At 47.3% G+C, this 17805-nt stretch overlaps 1 protein-coding gene across 1 annotated transcript; it reads right to left on the reverse strand.

Moving 5' to 3' along the window:
- Window positions 1-12432: 12432 nt before the first annotated feature.
- Window positions 12433-16015, reverse strand: LOC131815021 (T-cell surface glycoprotein CD1e, membrane-associated-like). Its single transcript, XM_059146604.1, has 6 exons — window positions 15718-16015; window positions 15118-15414; window positions 14253-14531; window positions 13769-14047; window positions 13321-13417; window positions 12433-13192 (listed from the first exon to the last, which is right to left on the reverse strand). Exons 1-6 carry the CDS (start codon window positions 15776-15778, stop codon window positions 13018-13020), a joined length of 1188 nt encoding a protein of 395 aa, XP_059002587.1. The 5' UTR covers window positions 15779-16015; the 3' UTR covers window positions 12433-13017.
- Between the last annotated feature and the right edge of the window lie 1790 nt (window positions 16016-17805).

The raw sequence follows: 17805 nt of genomic DNA on the forward strand, positions 1-17805 counted from the left end.
CAAAACCCCTGAAATTAATGAGGGAAGCTATAGTTGTCAAAGACAAGATATTTTTTTCTGTCTTTTTACCAATCCAGTCCTGACATGGACAGCATTTCTAAGGATTAAGACCTTTCTCTTTCCTCCCAGTCCAGAAAACGGATGAGTCAGTCTACATGCTACATTGTTCAATGCTTGGTTGAGAAACAAAAAACTGGGGCACCTGGATGGCTCAGTTGGTTAAGCATCAGACTCTTGGTTTCAGTTTGGGTCATGATCTCAGGGTCATGAGACTGAGCCCTGCGTTGGGCTCTGTGCCGAGCATAGGGTCCACTTGGGATTCTCTCTCTCTCCTTCTCCCCCGCCTCTCTTTACTGACACCCTCTCCCAAAACAAACAAACAAACAAACAATGAAACAACTCACACTTGGCAATAAGAGAAAAGTATATATATATATATATATATATATATATATATATGGCATATATATGTGTGTGGGGGGTGTATATATATATGTGTGTGTGTGTGTATATATATATATATATATATATATATATGTATATATATATATGTATTTTTATGAGAAGACAATAATCAAATTGAAAAGTGGTCATGGTTAGCTTTCCTGGATGAGTAGAGAATAGGATCCAAAGCTACTGGCCATGTCTTATCGAAGACGCAGGCATGGCATCTATAAGTAGTAAACCATCTATAAGTAGTAAACCCACTATATACCAGGTTCCATGAAAAGTGGGAAAATCATGACCAGTAAGCTGATAGTTTATAGAGAGGTGGGAAGGGTAGGAACATGAACAGAGAAAGGAAACTATGACAACGCACGATGACCAAATCTGTTAAAAGGATATAAACTAAGAGTTATCAGAGCCAAAAGAAAAAATATATATATTCTTTCTGAAGGAAAAAAAATGGAATAAGTGAGATGAGAAAAGGGGAAAGAAAATCTGAACTGGGCCTTAAAGAAAGAGCAAGATTTCAATATCAAGAACGGGGTTTTCCAGTGATGAGAAGATCCATCAATATTACCAGAACTGTTGATTTTTTCCCAAAATTTAAAACCAGTTTCTTATTATATTAATTATACATTAGATACATTTAAATCATGGTTTGTAGTTTTGCTTTGTTTTCATGGTGACGTGTTCAAGTTTTTAATGGATACAATTTTGTTTTAATAATGGACCTAAAACAACCAGTAATGACATCACACTTGCTACTGAAGTGCAACACAATGTTCTGGAAAGTCTCAAAAGGCTCAGGGCTCGCAGCCCACTGACCCTGCAACGGTCCCAGTGTGAACCTCCCCTGACTCTAACATCTGATCGTCATAATTTGAACTACAAATACTAAATGGAATTGGTTTTAAATGTTATTTTATTTTGTTATTTTATTATTTTAAACCTATTATTTCAAGCCATGTAATTTGAGACAATATCTAAAACTCTTCAAACTGATGTGCTTTGAACTTTTTTTTATCTGGACAACTGAGGAGCTTTTTGTTTTTGTTTTTGTTTTTTTTCCTGGGAATATGCAAATTATCCAGTGAGCCCAGAGCTTGTCTTCTACTTGGGAGAGTCGGTTCTATTAATTAGAATTTTTTCTCTGCCCAGTGACCTAACCCGTACTAGAATAAAAATCTCCTGATTTGTTAAAATTATGTTTCATCACCCAAAGGAAAAATGGTTATCATTAAGTACGTGACTGTGACAATAGCTTGTAAGCAGGGAACGTGTGTTTTATATAAACAGTTACAGCCAGCACGCTCTCTTCCCCGGGAAAAGCTCCCTGGCTAATTCCTCAACATAATCAACACTCGTGTCCAGCACATCACTTCCTGGGGTGTCTGTGTGGCTCAGCCCTTCTAGGCTACACTGTCTACGTCTGTCCTCAGAACCGAGTGTGACAGTTGCACTGATGATCCTAATCATCCTGCTGGTGACGTGTAATTCTGTAGTACGGCCTGGTGAGATGTTATTGCAATCAAGATTATTTGTGTCTAATAGAGGCAGATGGAGTGTTCTGGAAAAATAAAATATGAGCAAGAAAATCACAGAAGAAAGGAAAATCCTAAAAGCTTAGAAGTGTCGTTTGCTTAGATTATTTTGCAGGTGTCTCTAAGTTCCCGCTCGTCCATAAATTCGTGAGAATTTTTCTAATGAGTTATGGGTTTATGCTAAATATGGTCTGAAGGTCTCCAATCATGTGGGCCAACATTTAAAGTAAAAGCTTTATCCCCAAGTGAAAATATGCATGGATATGTGCATGTTTTGGCATTTTGAGTCTAAATAAAGCATTTTAATTATATAAGGGTCGTTCTTTCACTATTCTGCTCTATCAGACTTTTTTGGGTTAGCCACCCAACCATCGGAGCCTATCTGGGGCAGGTATGTTTCAAACAGTGTGAAAATATTCTTCTCCCTGTGGATGACACAGAGACATGATAAGGCAAAAAGAAAACAAAGGAGATCGTGCTATCATGATGGGCATCTAGCTAATTTTCCTTGAATGCTACTTAAGGCCATACAATCTTCCAAAGTGCTCTACAGCCCAATCTCACACAGGCCTTGTTGGCAAGGAATTTACTACTTCCTTCTTGAGGTGACTAAGCCGGAATTTTCAGGAAGCCTGGGGAGGCACACAGTTAAGAAGAGTCAGAATGGTTTCCAGACAAACGTGGAGCGCGGGCTGGTTCACTGAGCTGCTGCTCCTCCCCTCACCCCCGCCCCGTCATGCTCGGTGCCCCTTGCAGAGCCGCCCCTGCAGGACCCAGAGGCAGTTCTGGTGCTTCCCCGGTGGTGTGACACTTTGAGGAATGTGAATCCACGTCCCCCACATAGATGAGGCCTCCTGACACATATACTCCCAGGTCTGAGCTCCAGCCCCCTTTAAGGTAATGTACTAAAGTACTAATGTACTCCGTCCTCCTTTAATTCCCATTCACAACGCTGCCCTGTAGCTGTTGGCACAAACCCACCAGGGTCTGGAGAAAGCCCGAAGTCCAGTTGGTGATTCTTCTTTGCCTTAAAGCAAAACGACTTTTCCCCCTAATGGTGTGCTGTTTAACTCCTAATTTGGCTTAGATTGTGTAGTCATGATTTATCTTCTCTCATGGCTTTAGTAAGTCCTTCGTCAAATTATACAGGAACTACTGAAAACATGTCCTGATCCCTTAGCTCCCTCCTCACACGGCAGACCCTGTTTTCTTTCTAAAATGAAACTTTATAGCTCATTCCAACCAAACACTCTTCCTGGTATCAACAAGTTGAATAAAATATTCTTAAGTAAGAAATGGGAGAAGTGTATCATCAGCATAAGTTTCAGCAGGGAAAACCCCAGCAATGCTGGAAATCAGGTCTCTGGGTGCTGCGTCCACGCCTTCCTGTTAGTTAGCGCTACCCCAGTTACAGACACAGTTGTATCTCTATCAGCTGCTTCATTGTTTTTCTTCTTCTGACCTTATGTCTGCACACCTGGCATCTCTGATCATCCTTCTACAGACTTCCTGTATAAAAAAAAAAAAATGCACTTGGCCTTTTACAGATCTGTGAAATGAAATGGTGATCACTCCGACCTGGCACATACTCTGGTTCCCAAATTTGCCACCCCTCCGGTTGCACACCTTTACTGAAACCCACATTTCTTATTGCGTCAATAATTTGCTGGTTGGCTTGTTAGTACATTAGTGAATTTTTTAAAGATTCTATTTATTTATTAGAGAAAGAGTGAGAGAGAGAGAAAGCACACAAGTGGGAAACGGGGTAGAGGCAGAGGGAGAAGCAGGCTCCCCACTGAGCAGGGAGCCCGATGTGGGACTCGATCCCAGGACCCCAGGATCATGACCTGAACTAAAGGTGGATGTTTAATTGACTGAGCGACCTGGGTGTCCCGGTACATTAGCAAATTTTGGCACATGCTTGAGATATATCTTTCTAAGGGTTTTTAAATATATTTTTAAACATATTGGATTTCTTATGAGATAACATCCACATAACACAACGACACACAATGGCCTGGGTGTCCTGCTTCTTACTTCCAGTCTTAATTTTAGCCAGGTCCTCTTCTCATATTCTATATCTGAGCTTTTCAAACTATTTGGGGTGAAAGACTAACTTTCCTGACAAGTTATTATGTACCAGTGATGTTGTAAAATACAATGAAAGTGAATTATTTAAAAACAAAATTAAAAGGACATGAAAGAACTTATTTTGTCTTACTATTAGACTAACATACGGACAGTTAATTGAGCTGTAAAAGTGTCTGAGCCTGGCTTCTCTCATCAGGAAAGAGTCACAGTTCGTCCTGCTCTCATCCTGTTCCCTGAACAGCATTGCTCAATCTTCTGGTATTTCCAAAATACTTGGACTCCCACAACATTCAAAACTGAGATATTATCCATCTCTGAGCCTGTAAGTTTTCAGCTTGGAGTGTCCCTTGAGCAAGCCAATTTTCCCTTTTGGTGAAATCTCTGACACCTCTCTTGTGATCCAGCAGGGAGAACTGGTCACCCCTTCCTTCTGCCCACAGCACGAAGTTCTCTGCCTGACCTGCTGGCTCTTCCATCTTCTGACAAACTGTTCATACAGCTCTCTCCAGCACTGCAGAGTATTTCTTGAACTTGTTACTGCTCTCAAATAAGTGTCTTCAGTACGGGCATATCTCAAATTTAGAACTAAACCAATGGCTCCTTTGACCTCTAAATTCAGAAATTTATCAGGCATTTCAAATTAAACATCCGAAGCAAAATTCTCAACCTGTTCTCCAGCTCTGTTCCTTTCACAGTCTTATCTCTCTTAGTTAATTGTAAATCCCACTGGAATTCCAGTTTCTTGGAACAAAAACCAGGGGTCACTCCTAACTGTCTTCTTAAAACATGTGACACACTGTTCTCCAAAGTGGCTGCACCAACTTGCATTCCCACCAACAGTGTAAGAGAGTTCCCCTTTCTCCACATCCTCTCCAACACATGTTGTTTCCTGTCTTGCTAACTTTGGCCATTCTAACTGGTGTAAGGTGGTATCTCAATGTGGTTTTAATTTGAATCTCCCTGATGGCTAGTGATGATGAACATTTTTTCATGTGTCTGATAGCCATTTGTATGTCTACATTGGAGAAGTGTCTGTTCATATCTTCTGCCCAATTTTTGATATGATTATCTGTTTTGTGTGTGTTGAGTTTGAGGAGTTCTTTATAGATCCTGGATATCAACCTTTTGTCTGTACTGTCATTTGCAAATATCTTCTCCCATTCCATGGGTTGCCTTTTTGTTTTGTTGACTGTTTCCTTTGCTGTGCAGAAGCTTTTGATCTTGATGAAGTCCCAAAAGTTCATTTTCACTTTTGTTTCCTTTGTCTTTGGAGACTTATCTTGAAAGAAGTTGCTGTGCCTGATATTGAGGAGATTACTGCCTATATTATCCTCTAGGATTCTGATGGATTCCTGTCTCACATTGAAGTCTTTTATCCATTTCAAGTTTATCTTTGAGTACGGTGTAAGAGAATGGTCGAGTTTCATTCTTCTACATATATAGCTACACACCACTTTGGAGGACAGTGTGGAGATTCCTAAAGAAATTAAAAATAGGGCTTGCCTATGACCCTGCAATTGCACTACTGGGTATTTACCGAAAAGATACAGATGTAGTGAAAAGAAGGGCCATCTGTACCCCAATGTTTATAGAAGCAATGGCCATGGTCACCAAACTGTGGAAAGAACCAAGATGACCTTCAACGGACGAATGGATAAGGAAGATGTGGTCCATATACACTATGGAGTAGTATGCTTCCATCAGAAAGGATGAATACCCAACTTTTGTAGCAACATCGAGGGGACTGGAAGAGATTATGCTGAGTGAAATAAATCAAGCAGAGAGAGTCAATTATCATATGGTTTCACTTATTTGTGGAGCATAACAAATAACATGGAGGACATGGGGAGATGGAGAGGAGAAGGGAGTTGAGGGAAATTGGGAGGGGAGGTGAACCATGAGAGACTACGGACTCTGAAAAACAACCTGAGGGTTTTGAAGGGGTGGGGTTAGGAGGTTGGGGGAACCAGGTGGTGGGTATTAGGGAGGGCACGGATTGCATGGAGCACTTGGTGTGGTGCAAAAACAATGAATACTGTTACGCTGAAAAGAAATTATAAAAATAAAAGATAGTGGTAAAAAAAAAATGTGACACAGTAGATAGACCCTCTCAGCTCTGTTTACACAGCACACACAGTTTCAAGTCTTTGTTCACCATCTCCATCTCTAGCCCCGTGTTTTATCACCATCATTGTCATTGTCTTCTTGAATTTTTACAGGAGGCTTGAAATAGGTCTTGCTGCTTGCCGCTGCCCCCAAGTCTATCTATTCTCAACAAAATAGAATGATCCTTTGAAAAGCAAGTCAGATTATATCTCTTCTCAAGTCAAAGCCTTCCAGCAGCTTCCATCCTACTCCACGAAAGGGAATCTTTCTCGGGGTGAACTACAAGCCTGGTAGTTTTCTGGAGGCTCACTCTGCCAAGATCTCATTTCTGGACACTCTCTGGAGCAAAGATCTGCAGGGAGAACAGGGCAATGGGTAGGATGGCTTCCCATCTGTTCCTTGCCTACTTTTTGGGGTAAATTTGAACTTCAGCCCGCAGATATGTATATTTTTATTGTTCAGTGGACTTTCATGTGTGGATGGGAAAAGTCCCTAAAATGTGTACTGGCTTAAAGTTTGTAAAGACTTGAAGTCATCTTACTAACAACATAAATACATCAAATTATATTCTTCAGACCTTAAACACTCATAGTCTTTCTATATGTTTATGCATTAAATGCACAACTAATTATAAAGCATAAGACACACAAAATTAGAAAAATTAATGAAACACCAAGAAGGCAAGTTCAAGAGGAAAGTTAACTAGGCGTTTATAGTATGTGTGTGTATGCATTTCTCCTTTATTAAAATGGTGGCACTTCAAGTTTTTATTTATTTTGAGGTCAGTTTGAACTCAGTACATTAAAAGACTTAAGACGTATTCTTAATCTCTGTCATATTGAAAGCATCCCAAGCATTAGCAGCACCAACTTTGCATTCCACTGAAATGCCATGTGTGTCCCAGCGCACAGATTCTACAAGAAGAAGAAGAAGAAGAAGAAGAAGAAGAAGAAGAAGAAGAAGAAGAAGAAGAAGAAGAAGAAGAAGAAGGAGAGGAGGAGGAGGAGGAGAAAAGAAGAGAAGAGAAGAGAAGAGAAGAGAAGAGAAGAGAAGAGAAGAGAAGAGAAGAGATTCCTTTCAGGGATGTATTTGCTTCATTTTCTGTGTCAGAAAGTAGGTGACTGATGGTCTTCAAAGGCCTTACCCCCTTCCATGGTCCCCACCACACACTTCAATAAGCCGGCCATGCTGGAGTGCTAAGAGTTTTAAGAACACACCCAGTATAACAGGGCTTTCTTCTGCAGTTCCTTGGCTTGGAATGAATGCTCTTCTCCCTGACCTGCATGGCATGGTTCTGGTTCTTGTTTTAGGTCTTCTCTCAAAAGCCACCTTCTCAGAGTGGCCCATTCTGACCACTGTCTTTGCAGTAATAGCCCATTTTCCTGCCTCTGATCCCCTTTGAAATCGTATCACATGTCATTATCTTACATAGAGTATTTTAATTTGCTTATTGTCTGTCTTCCCTGCCCTCTACTATTGTGGAAGTTCTGTGTGTAAGGGATTTCACCCTATGTCTCTGCTGTATTTCATTACCTATCACAACATAGGCTTCCAGTAATAATGTCCTTAAAATATATGTTTAAAAAATTAAAATTAGGCGCCTGGGTGGCTCAGTGGGTTAAAGCCTCTGCCTTCAGCTCAGGTCATGATCTCAGGGTCCTGGGATCAAGACCCACATAGGGCTCTCTGCTCAGCGGGGAGCCTGCTTCCCCTTCTCTCTGCCTGCTGCTCTGCCTACTTGTGATCTCTCTCTGTCAAATAAATAAATAAAATCTTTTTTAAAAAAATTAAAAATTAAAATAAACGTGGAAGTTATTGACTTAAACATTCCCTGGTAAAAACAATTAGAACTTTATTCCCAAATACACTCAGCTGAATCTTCCCTTCTTTAATCCTTCTCCTTCTCCATACTTTTATTCTTGGTCATTTCCTTCCTCCATTTTTATTCTAGAAGAAAACATAAGCAGCTGAGTTTATGTGTCTCCACTGCAACTGTAGTCTTTCATGTCCTGTGATGATGTCATAGCTCGTATGATGTCACTAGTGAGCCAGCCGACTGACACTGAAGAAAAAGCTGTGGAGAGATTCTTCGTTGGGTCCCAAGACCTGGGTGAGAGCCAGAGCCAACGTTATTGCACACTAGAGCTTTAGGAGATTAAACACCAGGGAGGTGGCTTCTAGAACTGGACGTCACCTGAGAGAAAGAACGGGGGAGAAGCCATACCCCTGCCCCCCTTCGGAGCATCCCTCCCGTGCAGGCACCTGAGAGCTGGTGAGAACCTTTGGGTACCAGTGGTGGTGGAGGTCCTGAAGATGCTGCAAGCAACCCCGTGGGCAGCAGGCTGGGGCCCGTGGGGGCGTGACCAGAGAGGAAAAACCCATCAGGTGCACCTGGTAATCCTCGTTGCAGACTGGTTGGTGAGCATCACTGAGACAGACTTTCAGTTAGTGCCAGTACAGAGAAGCAGACCAGGGTGTGGGAGTATGTGCTATTACACCCCATTTTGTGGTCCCCCAGTGGTGAGGCCAAATAGCCCGTGCACCTGAGAGCTCATCTCCTTTTACCTAAAGATGCTCTCTTTTATCCCCGATTCTCCAGTGACTTTCAGCCCCTGTGCAGTGCCCTGGAGGCCCCTTTAGGATCTGGCTCCGACTCACGGACCTCCTCCCATGTTCCCCACCATGTACCCCACTACCGTGGAAGTTCTTTGTCTAAGGGGTTTCGCCTTGTGTCTCTGCTGCATTTCATTACCTGCCACAAGGCAGGCCTCCAGTAGTTATTGTTGAGGGTGTGGTGTACTGGCCAAGCGTGGGTTTGGGAGCAAAGCTGCCTACGTCGCTTACTAGTTATGTGCCCTTTGTCCCCTTATCTGTAAAGTGGGAATAACGGTGTCTGCCTCAGAACTGCTGTGCGGACCACATGAGTTAATACGTGTCAAGCGTGTAGGACAGTGTCTTCTGCACAGCCGACTGCATTTGGATGTTTATTAGTATCTAATCAGGTTTAACTGTACCATAAAATAGGTACGTCGCTTACTTATTTATTATTAATTTATTTATTTATTCATTCCTTAGAAAGAGAGCGTGTGCAAGAGAATGGGAAGGGGCAGAGGGGAGGGGAAAGAATCCAAAGCAGACTCCACACTGAGCACAGAGCCCAATGTGGGGCTCAATCCTACAACCCTGAAATCATGACCTTTCCCCCCAACAAGGGCTCCACAGCACGTTCTGCATAAAAATCTCTCTTCCCAGCAGGTAGCATTCTGGGAGGCTGGATCCCTGTCCCGGGGAGCATTGCTCCATGTAACCAAGTCCTCCACATCCTTGGCCATCTTCGTTTCTCAGGCAGAAGACAGGAGATGAGCGTTCTCTCAAGCAGTGGTTGTCCAAGGTCTTATGGCGACTAAGCGTGGCCCAGCGCATCCTGGTCCCACATGGTCCCACTGCAGCCTCCTCCAATAGTCACTGCCGCTCCTGGAGAATTCACCAGCAACCAGGAATCATGCCTGCATCTCTGCTTCCAAATGACCTTGTAGTGTTTGTACCACATTTGTGTGTGTGACAGAATGCAGCAAGCTCTGGGTTGGACAGGCAGCAGATCAGATCTTCTTCTCGGTGTTACAGCTGGCGGGTGTGGAGAGGGTGACCCCTCACTACCTAGAACACCTGGCTCTCCAGAGAAATAAGCCGGGTTCCAGGAGTCCAGCCAGAAGCACACAGTTAAGAGTAGTCGGTGATAGCTGTCCTCTGGGGTCATGAGGTGACACATTTTGCTCTTAAACACTAGGTCCTCACCCAGGAGCTTAAATTACATGAGATTACCCAACCTGAAGGTCTACACTAGGATGACACCCAGATTCTCTGACAATCTCCTGAACCTGTGTGTCAAACTTCTCCAAACGTATCCGGCAATACAGTCATTTACCCCAGGGCTCTCTCTGAGCTCATCTGTGACAGTCTGAGGGGAGAGAGGAAAAGGATGCACATGTGTAGGCAGCCCCAGTCCATCACTTCCGGGTGCGTATCTTGTGCCTCAGCCAAACATACTCCCACCACTCAACTACGGGACTTTGCTGGAAGTAGAGCTAAGACGGGTTAGGGTATCATATTTAGGAACCCAGAGTTTCCTGAAAATCGCTGTATTCAACAATCATCCTTCCCTAAAATACTCCGTGACTATCCGTACAGTTCAGCAGCTGAGACACCCAGAGCAGCACTCTGTGGTTAACTGGTGTCCTCACTCACAGTATAAAGAGTCCTGAGGGGAACTTCTGAGATCTCCCTCCTGCCTTCCTCCCTACCTGCATCTCGAGCTCTGGCTACGTGTATCAAGACAATAGCCCAAGGGAAAGAGAGAGTCGCCGGTGACCACATGGCCACAATGTTGAGGACGCACTTCATCTTTCACTGACACCAGCACTTTGGAAACGTGTCACCTCCCAAAAACCTAGGGCTTCCTAGAGAACTGGTATCTCTAAGATCTTTTCTGGGAAGTCAAAGATGATGGTATTTGCTCATTCAACAAACATAACTTTGGTCACCCCCTGTATGTCCAGCTACACTCTAGGCACTGGGATTCATATGTGGTCAAGACAGATCTATACGGGATGTCACAGTACCTACGTGGTAGGTGGGAAGGGCACTAATATGTAAAAGAGAATGAGATAATTTCAGCTCAACCCAATAGTTAACACAAATAACTAAAGAACATTGGAATAGAAAGTGACTGAGAAAGAGGGGCCACTTGGGCTACACTGGCCACAAAGGGCCTCTGCGTGAGGATGACGCTTGAGTTGAGAGCTGAACGTTGTCTTGGAATCATCCACAGAAGATCAGCGTGAATGAAGACGGCTCCAGGCGGAGGGAAGAGTTAGAATAACGGTCTAGAGCTGAGGAGCTTGGCACAGTGAAGGATGGAGAGAAGCCTAGCCTCCCAGGACACACACTCGGGAGGGCGGGTGGACACGGAACCTGAGAACCGAGCTTCAGGCATCTTAGGGGTTCAAGATTATTGTGACCAAAAAATTAGAGTAGTGGGGAAAGGTCCATCCAATTGGATCATCTGAACTATATTTGCATCCTACACTTGTGCTAGGAACCGAGAAGTCCTCCGTGGGACTCTTCATTTTGGTAGAGGCCCCCACTTGTGGCCTTGTGCCATGTGAGGGCACCTCGAACTTCATCACAGAGTGCTCCAAACGGCCTGGAAACTTCTGCCTTCTTCCCGGGGCTCCTCTATCCGAGCTGCCTGAACATGTCGTATAGAAGGGGATGGACTTGGTGGGGGAAGGCCAGACCCCAAAATCTTGTCTTTGAGTGAGCATATGGCCTGAATAAGGGGCCACGGAGCCCTGTGTCTTAACCTGAAAATGCCCACTATGAAGAGTGACCCATTTCCACTAAGAAATCTGCACACGGTGCTCAATTGTCCCATCTAAGGGGTGGTATCGGCTGCACATCTGGAGGAACTCGACACCGCACCGGCTTCCTGCTCTCCTGCAGGCTCAGACAATGTGTCTCAGAGTTGAGTAGATAGTTTTTAAATCTGTATTTTTAAAAGTTAGGGGAAACTAAGTAATAATACCAATATTTATCATAATAACCTGAACCAATAAAGAGACGTGAACACAGCATCCGAGACGTAAGCACAGCGTCCGATAGCTCTTCTCCTTCGCCGTTGACTCTGCCCGTCCTCCATCTCCTCGCCCTCTTCCCGACCACTCCAAGGGGGAGTTTCTTCCCTGAGTATCTGCCATGTGAAGGCGAATGTGGCCACACCCAGGCTCAGAGACGTGGGAATGCTCCGTCCTGCTCTGACGGCAGATACCTGCTGTGTTATTATTTCCTGAGATGTCTCTGAGGACGCACGGACGCGCCAGTCACAGAGCCGTCTGGAGCACACACCTGCCCTCCTCACCTCTGGTGACAGAGTCAGGGAGGCAGAGTTGTTTTTTTTGTTTTGTTTTGTTTTGTTTTGTTTTGTTTGTTTTTAGATTTTATTTATTTATTGGACAGATAGAGATCACAAGTAGGCAGAGAGGCAGGCAGAGAGAGAGGAGGAAGCAGGCTTCCCGCTGAGCAGAGAGCCCGATGTGGGGCTCGATCCCAGGACCCTGGGACCATGACCTGAGCCGAAGGCAGAGGCTTAACCCACTGAGCCACCCAGGTGCCCCCAGAAAGAGTTTTAATGAGAACACAGCCAGATGGTGCCGTGAGGTCAAAGGGGCATGGATTGAGAAAACATCACTGAATTTGACACAAATTTATTTCAGGCAGCATTTACTGAGAAACATTTTACTCTGAACCAGCTACGTAATTTGTGGGGCGAGCCCAGAGTGAGAACGCAGTACCTCCAAGTGTTATGAAACCTTTCAAGACAGCAAGCCCTGCGTAGATGACATGCCCGAGAATCTGGCCCCGAATCCAGGTCAGGGTTAGGGTCACAGGTGCCATCCCAAACGCCTACATCCTGCGTTCAAGCAACTCGGGAAAAAACAGAAAAGTCGAGATCTAAATAAGCAGTGTTCCGAGTAGGAAGAGATGAGCGTGTTTAGTATGACCCCACCCGTCGTGGAAGGGCAAACGTGCTCTCAGTCGGACAAGGCAGGGACGCTTCCCTGTGAAAGGAGCACCCGAGTTAGAGTCTGAAGCGTCAGAGAACTGCCACGCGGCCACGCAGAAGAGATACTGCTGGATGATGGGAAGCGGTAAGACAGGTTCCCAGAGCAGTCGAGATTTCTGCTGCAACAAGCCGTTTCATCAAAATTATGCTTTGCTCATAGGCACAAACCTTATTGAAGAAGCAGAAAAGGACATTATGCACTGGGTAAAACTAACGTCCCCAGAGTTGGTTTAGGCTTGTTTTCCATTTCTTTAAAAATCTATTTTTGATCCATGACTCCTGCGGCGTGTAGACCTGGCGTCCGGGAGTCCTGGGGCCCTGGCCGTCGGCCCCGGTGGGCGAGTCAGGACTGGAGGCAGCGGGCGCCAGGGCCTTCCGGTTGGAGCTGTGGGAGAAGAAGACGATTTTCATCCCGAGGAAGGAAATTGGAGAGAAAGCCGGGCGGGGGGTGGGGGGGTGGAAGAAAGAAGAATGAGCTGGTAAGTTGGAGAAACAGAAGTAGAAGAGGCTCACCTGTGCTTTCTCAAGCAGAAGTGCCCCACAAGCAGCACCAGCAGGCTGACTGCGGCCACGAGACAGAGCAGGGTCAGCACGGCGGAGTTCCCACTGCCTGGGGCGTGAAACAAGGACTTCAGTGTCCGAGGCTCTCCGTGGGCACCACCATCAATGCTTCCCTCCTTCCTAGAATGTTCTTCTGCATCTGAAGACTTCATCTCGATTCCTCCTGACTCGGTGTCCCCAGTCCCCACCCCATCTGTTGCCCAAGTCAGCAGGGCCTTCTTCCTTTTCTCTTCAGTACTCCAATCCCCTTCCTCCATTGCTTGGAATCTAGTGGCGCCCACTCTCTGCCCTTCTTTCTCTGGGTGGTCCTCTGGTGCAGCGTGTTCCCTTCTGCCTCCAAGCACCTCCCTCAGCAGCCCCAGGACCGTTGTTTCCCAGACAGGCCCCAGCTCTTTCTCACCCCAGTGGAGGACGATGTCCTGGCCTCCCAGACTGCTGTGTCTCACTCGGCAGGACAGACCGGCCGCCTCCCGGGCCGCCACGTCCAGGGTCACTCGGAGATACCACGTCCCGTCCGCGTGGGGCAGGACGTCGCCTCGCCGGGTGCCCCGCTGCTCCTGCTCACCCCGCATCCACATCACCCACACGGGCTTCGGGTGGAAGCCGGAGACGTGACACACCAGCAGCAGACGGCCGGGACTGGGAGGGCGGCCGGCGGACAGCCAGGCCTCGGGCTTCACTGGAGAGAAGACGAGGAGACGAGGCGCTTAGGGGCACCCGGGCCGAGCTCCGTGACTCGGTGGTCTTCGCAGCTGGAGTAATCACTTCCTTCCCTCTTTTAAGGAACAATCCCAAGCTCAAGCCCCACCCTCAAGCCTCTCAGCATGTGTTTCAGACGGACACGGAAGGGCAGACCATGAAGCTCAAAGTGCCGGGAAGCTTACCTTGTCGTTCCAGTTCTGACTTCCCGGTTTGAAGGATTCCCGCCAGGAACCGAGGGCAGGTGCCCCTGAGAAGGGTCTGCACAATTTCCTTGATGTCTAAGTAGTTGTTGAGCACCTCGCAAGCCTTCTGAGCCGGACTCCCTGCTCCTGGAGATGGCTTCCAGGAGTTTCCTTGGAAACTCAGGAAATCGGAGCCTTGATACGCCCCATTCAAGAAGCTTCCCGAGGCCTTGCCGGCCTGTTCCGTACAGCCGGCTGACACCTGGAGCTCGAAGGGGTCTGGGGGTGGACAGAGCCATGTGGAAACAGTTACAGGGAAGGGAAGTAAGCCGTCTGGGAGCTTTTCTCTGCAATCACACAGCATGCTGGAGTCGGGTGCGGGAGGGGAGGGATTTGTGGGAAGACAACGTGAAGGTACGAAGGTATTTAGGAATAATTGATGCAGACGGGCTAGATGGGAAGGTGTTGGGGTGTTGAGGGCCTGACTGGAAGGGCTCCCTTGGCAACGGGTAGGTACAGGCTGGGCCTGGTTGACTCTCAGGCCGGGGACAGGGGAGGGCAGAACTGGCTGGAAAGGCCATGTCTGGGGTCAGGGGTGGTGGGCGGAAGACCACAGGGAGACACGATTGCAAGGAGCCAGAACACGGTGGGTTATACGGTGTGAAGGGCTGTGTCCTTGCAAGCCCATCTGTGTCTCTGGTGGGTGGGCAGGGGGACTGGGGACGGAGGTGACTGCTGAGGCAGAAGAGAGAGCGAGAGCCCAGCGGGGACAGGGAACAGGTCAGCAAGACTGGGTGAGGTCAGAGCCCCTTTGGAAGCGGGCTGGAGCCTTCAGGCAGGTATGGGCTTGGGACAAGGAACTCACATTCGAACTGAAACTCGTGGGCAAAGGCCTGCACCTCGATGGTAAAGCCGTGGAAGTAGAGCATGAAGAGGTTTTGCAGGTTCTTCAGCTCCTGGGTGCTGAAGTTTCCCTGGGCCCAGGGCCACAGGAAGACGATGGTGCCCAGGACACTGTCCCAGCCGTGCGTCTGCAGCTCGCCCAGCCAGCCTGAGCCGTGCAAGGACGCCCAGCTGCTGTTGGCGAAGGAGGAGGTCTGGAGCACACGGAAGGAGATCGGCTCTTCTGCGGCTGCGCGAGGGGGTCCTGGGACCTGGGATGCTGAGAAGCCAGGCCATGCAGACAGAGTATGCGAGGATGGCGAGGGAGAGCCCTTGTGGGAGTGGAGCCATGGAGACGGTTCCACAGCCTGCACACACTCCCCAGCCCACGCCGCTCCCCGGGCCTGCTCCCTCTCCCCAGAACCAGACACAGGAGAGAGCTGGAGCAGGAGGCTTTGCCTGGTGGCAATCTGGCATGCAGACACCGAGGGCGTCCAGTGGGAGCCCTGCTCCCTCCCGCAGGTCCTCCCAGACGCCCCCCTGCTGCGCCCAGTCTCAGGCGCCTTCCCAGGGCCCTTCCTACCCTCCGCGCTTGCCCCGCGCTGGACAAGTCCCTCGGAGAACAGGAGCAGCAGGAGCAGCATTGCGGCTCAGTCAGGCGAAGGAGCCTCCACAGGCCTCAAACACCACTGCCCTCGGAACCCTCCTGCTCTGTCTGGCTTCCCCTGCCACAGAGAGGCACACCTCCCCCTCTGCCCACTTCCCTGTCAGAGAAGCCCTCCTGCCTCCTCAGCACAGCCCCCGGGGCTCTCATTTCCCCTCCGTCTCTGCCACTCTCTGGCTTCCAGGTTCTCTCCCTGCTTCCCCTGACCGCCCCTGTGCACACGCCCTGTCGGAGGGGTCCTGGCCCCGGACAGAGTCTGCAGCCCGGGCTGGCTGGAAAACGTAGGTCCTTCTGGCCTCGGAGGAATCAGGTCCACACGTGGGTTCTCGGTGTCCTGAGGGGGTGGACAAGGCCCACGGCGCTCGTGGCCTGTCCAGCAGCCCCTCATCCAGCGGCTGCAACCCCTTCTCCCTCTCAGTGGTCCTCCCCAACCCTCATCCTCTACTTGCCCCTGTTTTTCCCTCTCGACACTGCTCCCCCCACCACTCCCCTCCTCTCTCCCTCCCCTCACCCCCTCTGTCTCTTCCTTCTGTTCTTCTCAAACCAGCGTCAGAAGACACAGGACATCCGGAGAGCTGCTGTACCACCACCACGACAGGGAGCAGCTGTAGCCATGCAGGCAGCCTGTTAATAAGAAAAGGCCCTTGTGCCCAGCTTCCGCCAACAGACCAGCTACCTCTGTTGAAAGGGTCCAAGGGTGGGCTTGCCCCGACAGCGGGGAGACAGGTAATTCTCACTTGAGTGGTATGAGTGGGTCTGGAGGGAACACACAGGGGCCTTGGGTCCCCCACCCCAATTAGTCTAGAAGTCCGTGGGCAAGCCTCACTCTGGGTGTGAAGGGTGCTCAGCTCATGGCCTGGGAGTACTGGTGTCCCCTGGGGGTGTCTGGCCAAGAGGAGTTCCGCTGGAGCAAGGAAAGCATGCTGGCGGCCTGTCGTGTTGCTGGGAGAATTAGTTACCATGTGGAGTCCTTATCTGTGTTCCCCTCGGGATGCTGGCCAGGGTAGCCTGAAGCCAGTTGGAATACCGCTGTTCTGTTTGGTTTTCCTGGATTCATCAAGCTGATGTGAAGTCAGAACATACCTGTTGTCAAAATATTCATAAATAATGAATCTTGGAACACTGAAAAAAACAAAATTAAATTAAAAAAATAAAAAAAAATAAAGTCTCAAACATTAACTTTGGAGAAACCTCAATCAAACAAACAACAAAACAAAACAAAACAAAACATTTGCCAAGGACAAAGATGTCAGAGACTGAAGTCTCTTGGAGAAAACAAAACAAAACAAACCTGAAATCTCGACTTCTCCTGTAGAGAGGACTCACAGAATCGTGACCAAACATTAGAAAAAGCCCATACCCCATCTTGTCCTGGTATTATTTCTTAATTCTAGGGGTAAAGAAAAGCCCTACAAAGTTTCAGACAAAATGCTGATTAGTTTCAAAGAAAAATGACACTGACTTCAGATACCTCCCACTCAAGGCTGTGGGGAAACATTTCAAAATTCTGATCTATTACAAGATCATCCCCAAATTTTTATTTAAGCAAGTTATCATTCTCTGATGCGACCAAAATTAATCCATATTTGAAGACTCAAAACCCCAAAGAATATGTCACACACTCTTTTCATGAAAGCAGTTGTCTGAGTAAAACCAAAATCGACCTGAAGGAAGCACCCAAGAAATGATGTGAGAAACCCCCGTATCCAAATATGTTAAAAAGAGAGAGTTAATTTTAAATAACTATTTAAAATGTATTTGTAAAGTTTTTCAGTGTTCCAAGATTTGTTTGATATTTCAGAAAAAAAGAGTCAGTAATAATGGAAGAATCACTTTGCATATCACCCCACCAAAGCCTGGGTGGGGAATGAAAAGAGAGAGAGAAATAGGATTATTTCAAACATCTCTTATTGACCAAGAACACAATGCAAAATGGAGTCAGGAAAATGGGATAAATCATGGTGTTTGTAGAAAACTAGACGGTGTTAGTGATGGAGAGGAATGGAA

Source organism: Mustela lutreola, chromosome 14 (assembly GCF_030435805.1).
Source record: "Mustela lutreola isolate mMusLut2 chromosome 14, mMusLut2.pri, whole genome shotgun sequence".
Classification (NCBI taxonomy): Eukaryota; Metazoa; Chordata; class Mammalia; order Carnivora; family Mustelidae; genus Mustela; species Mustela lutreola.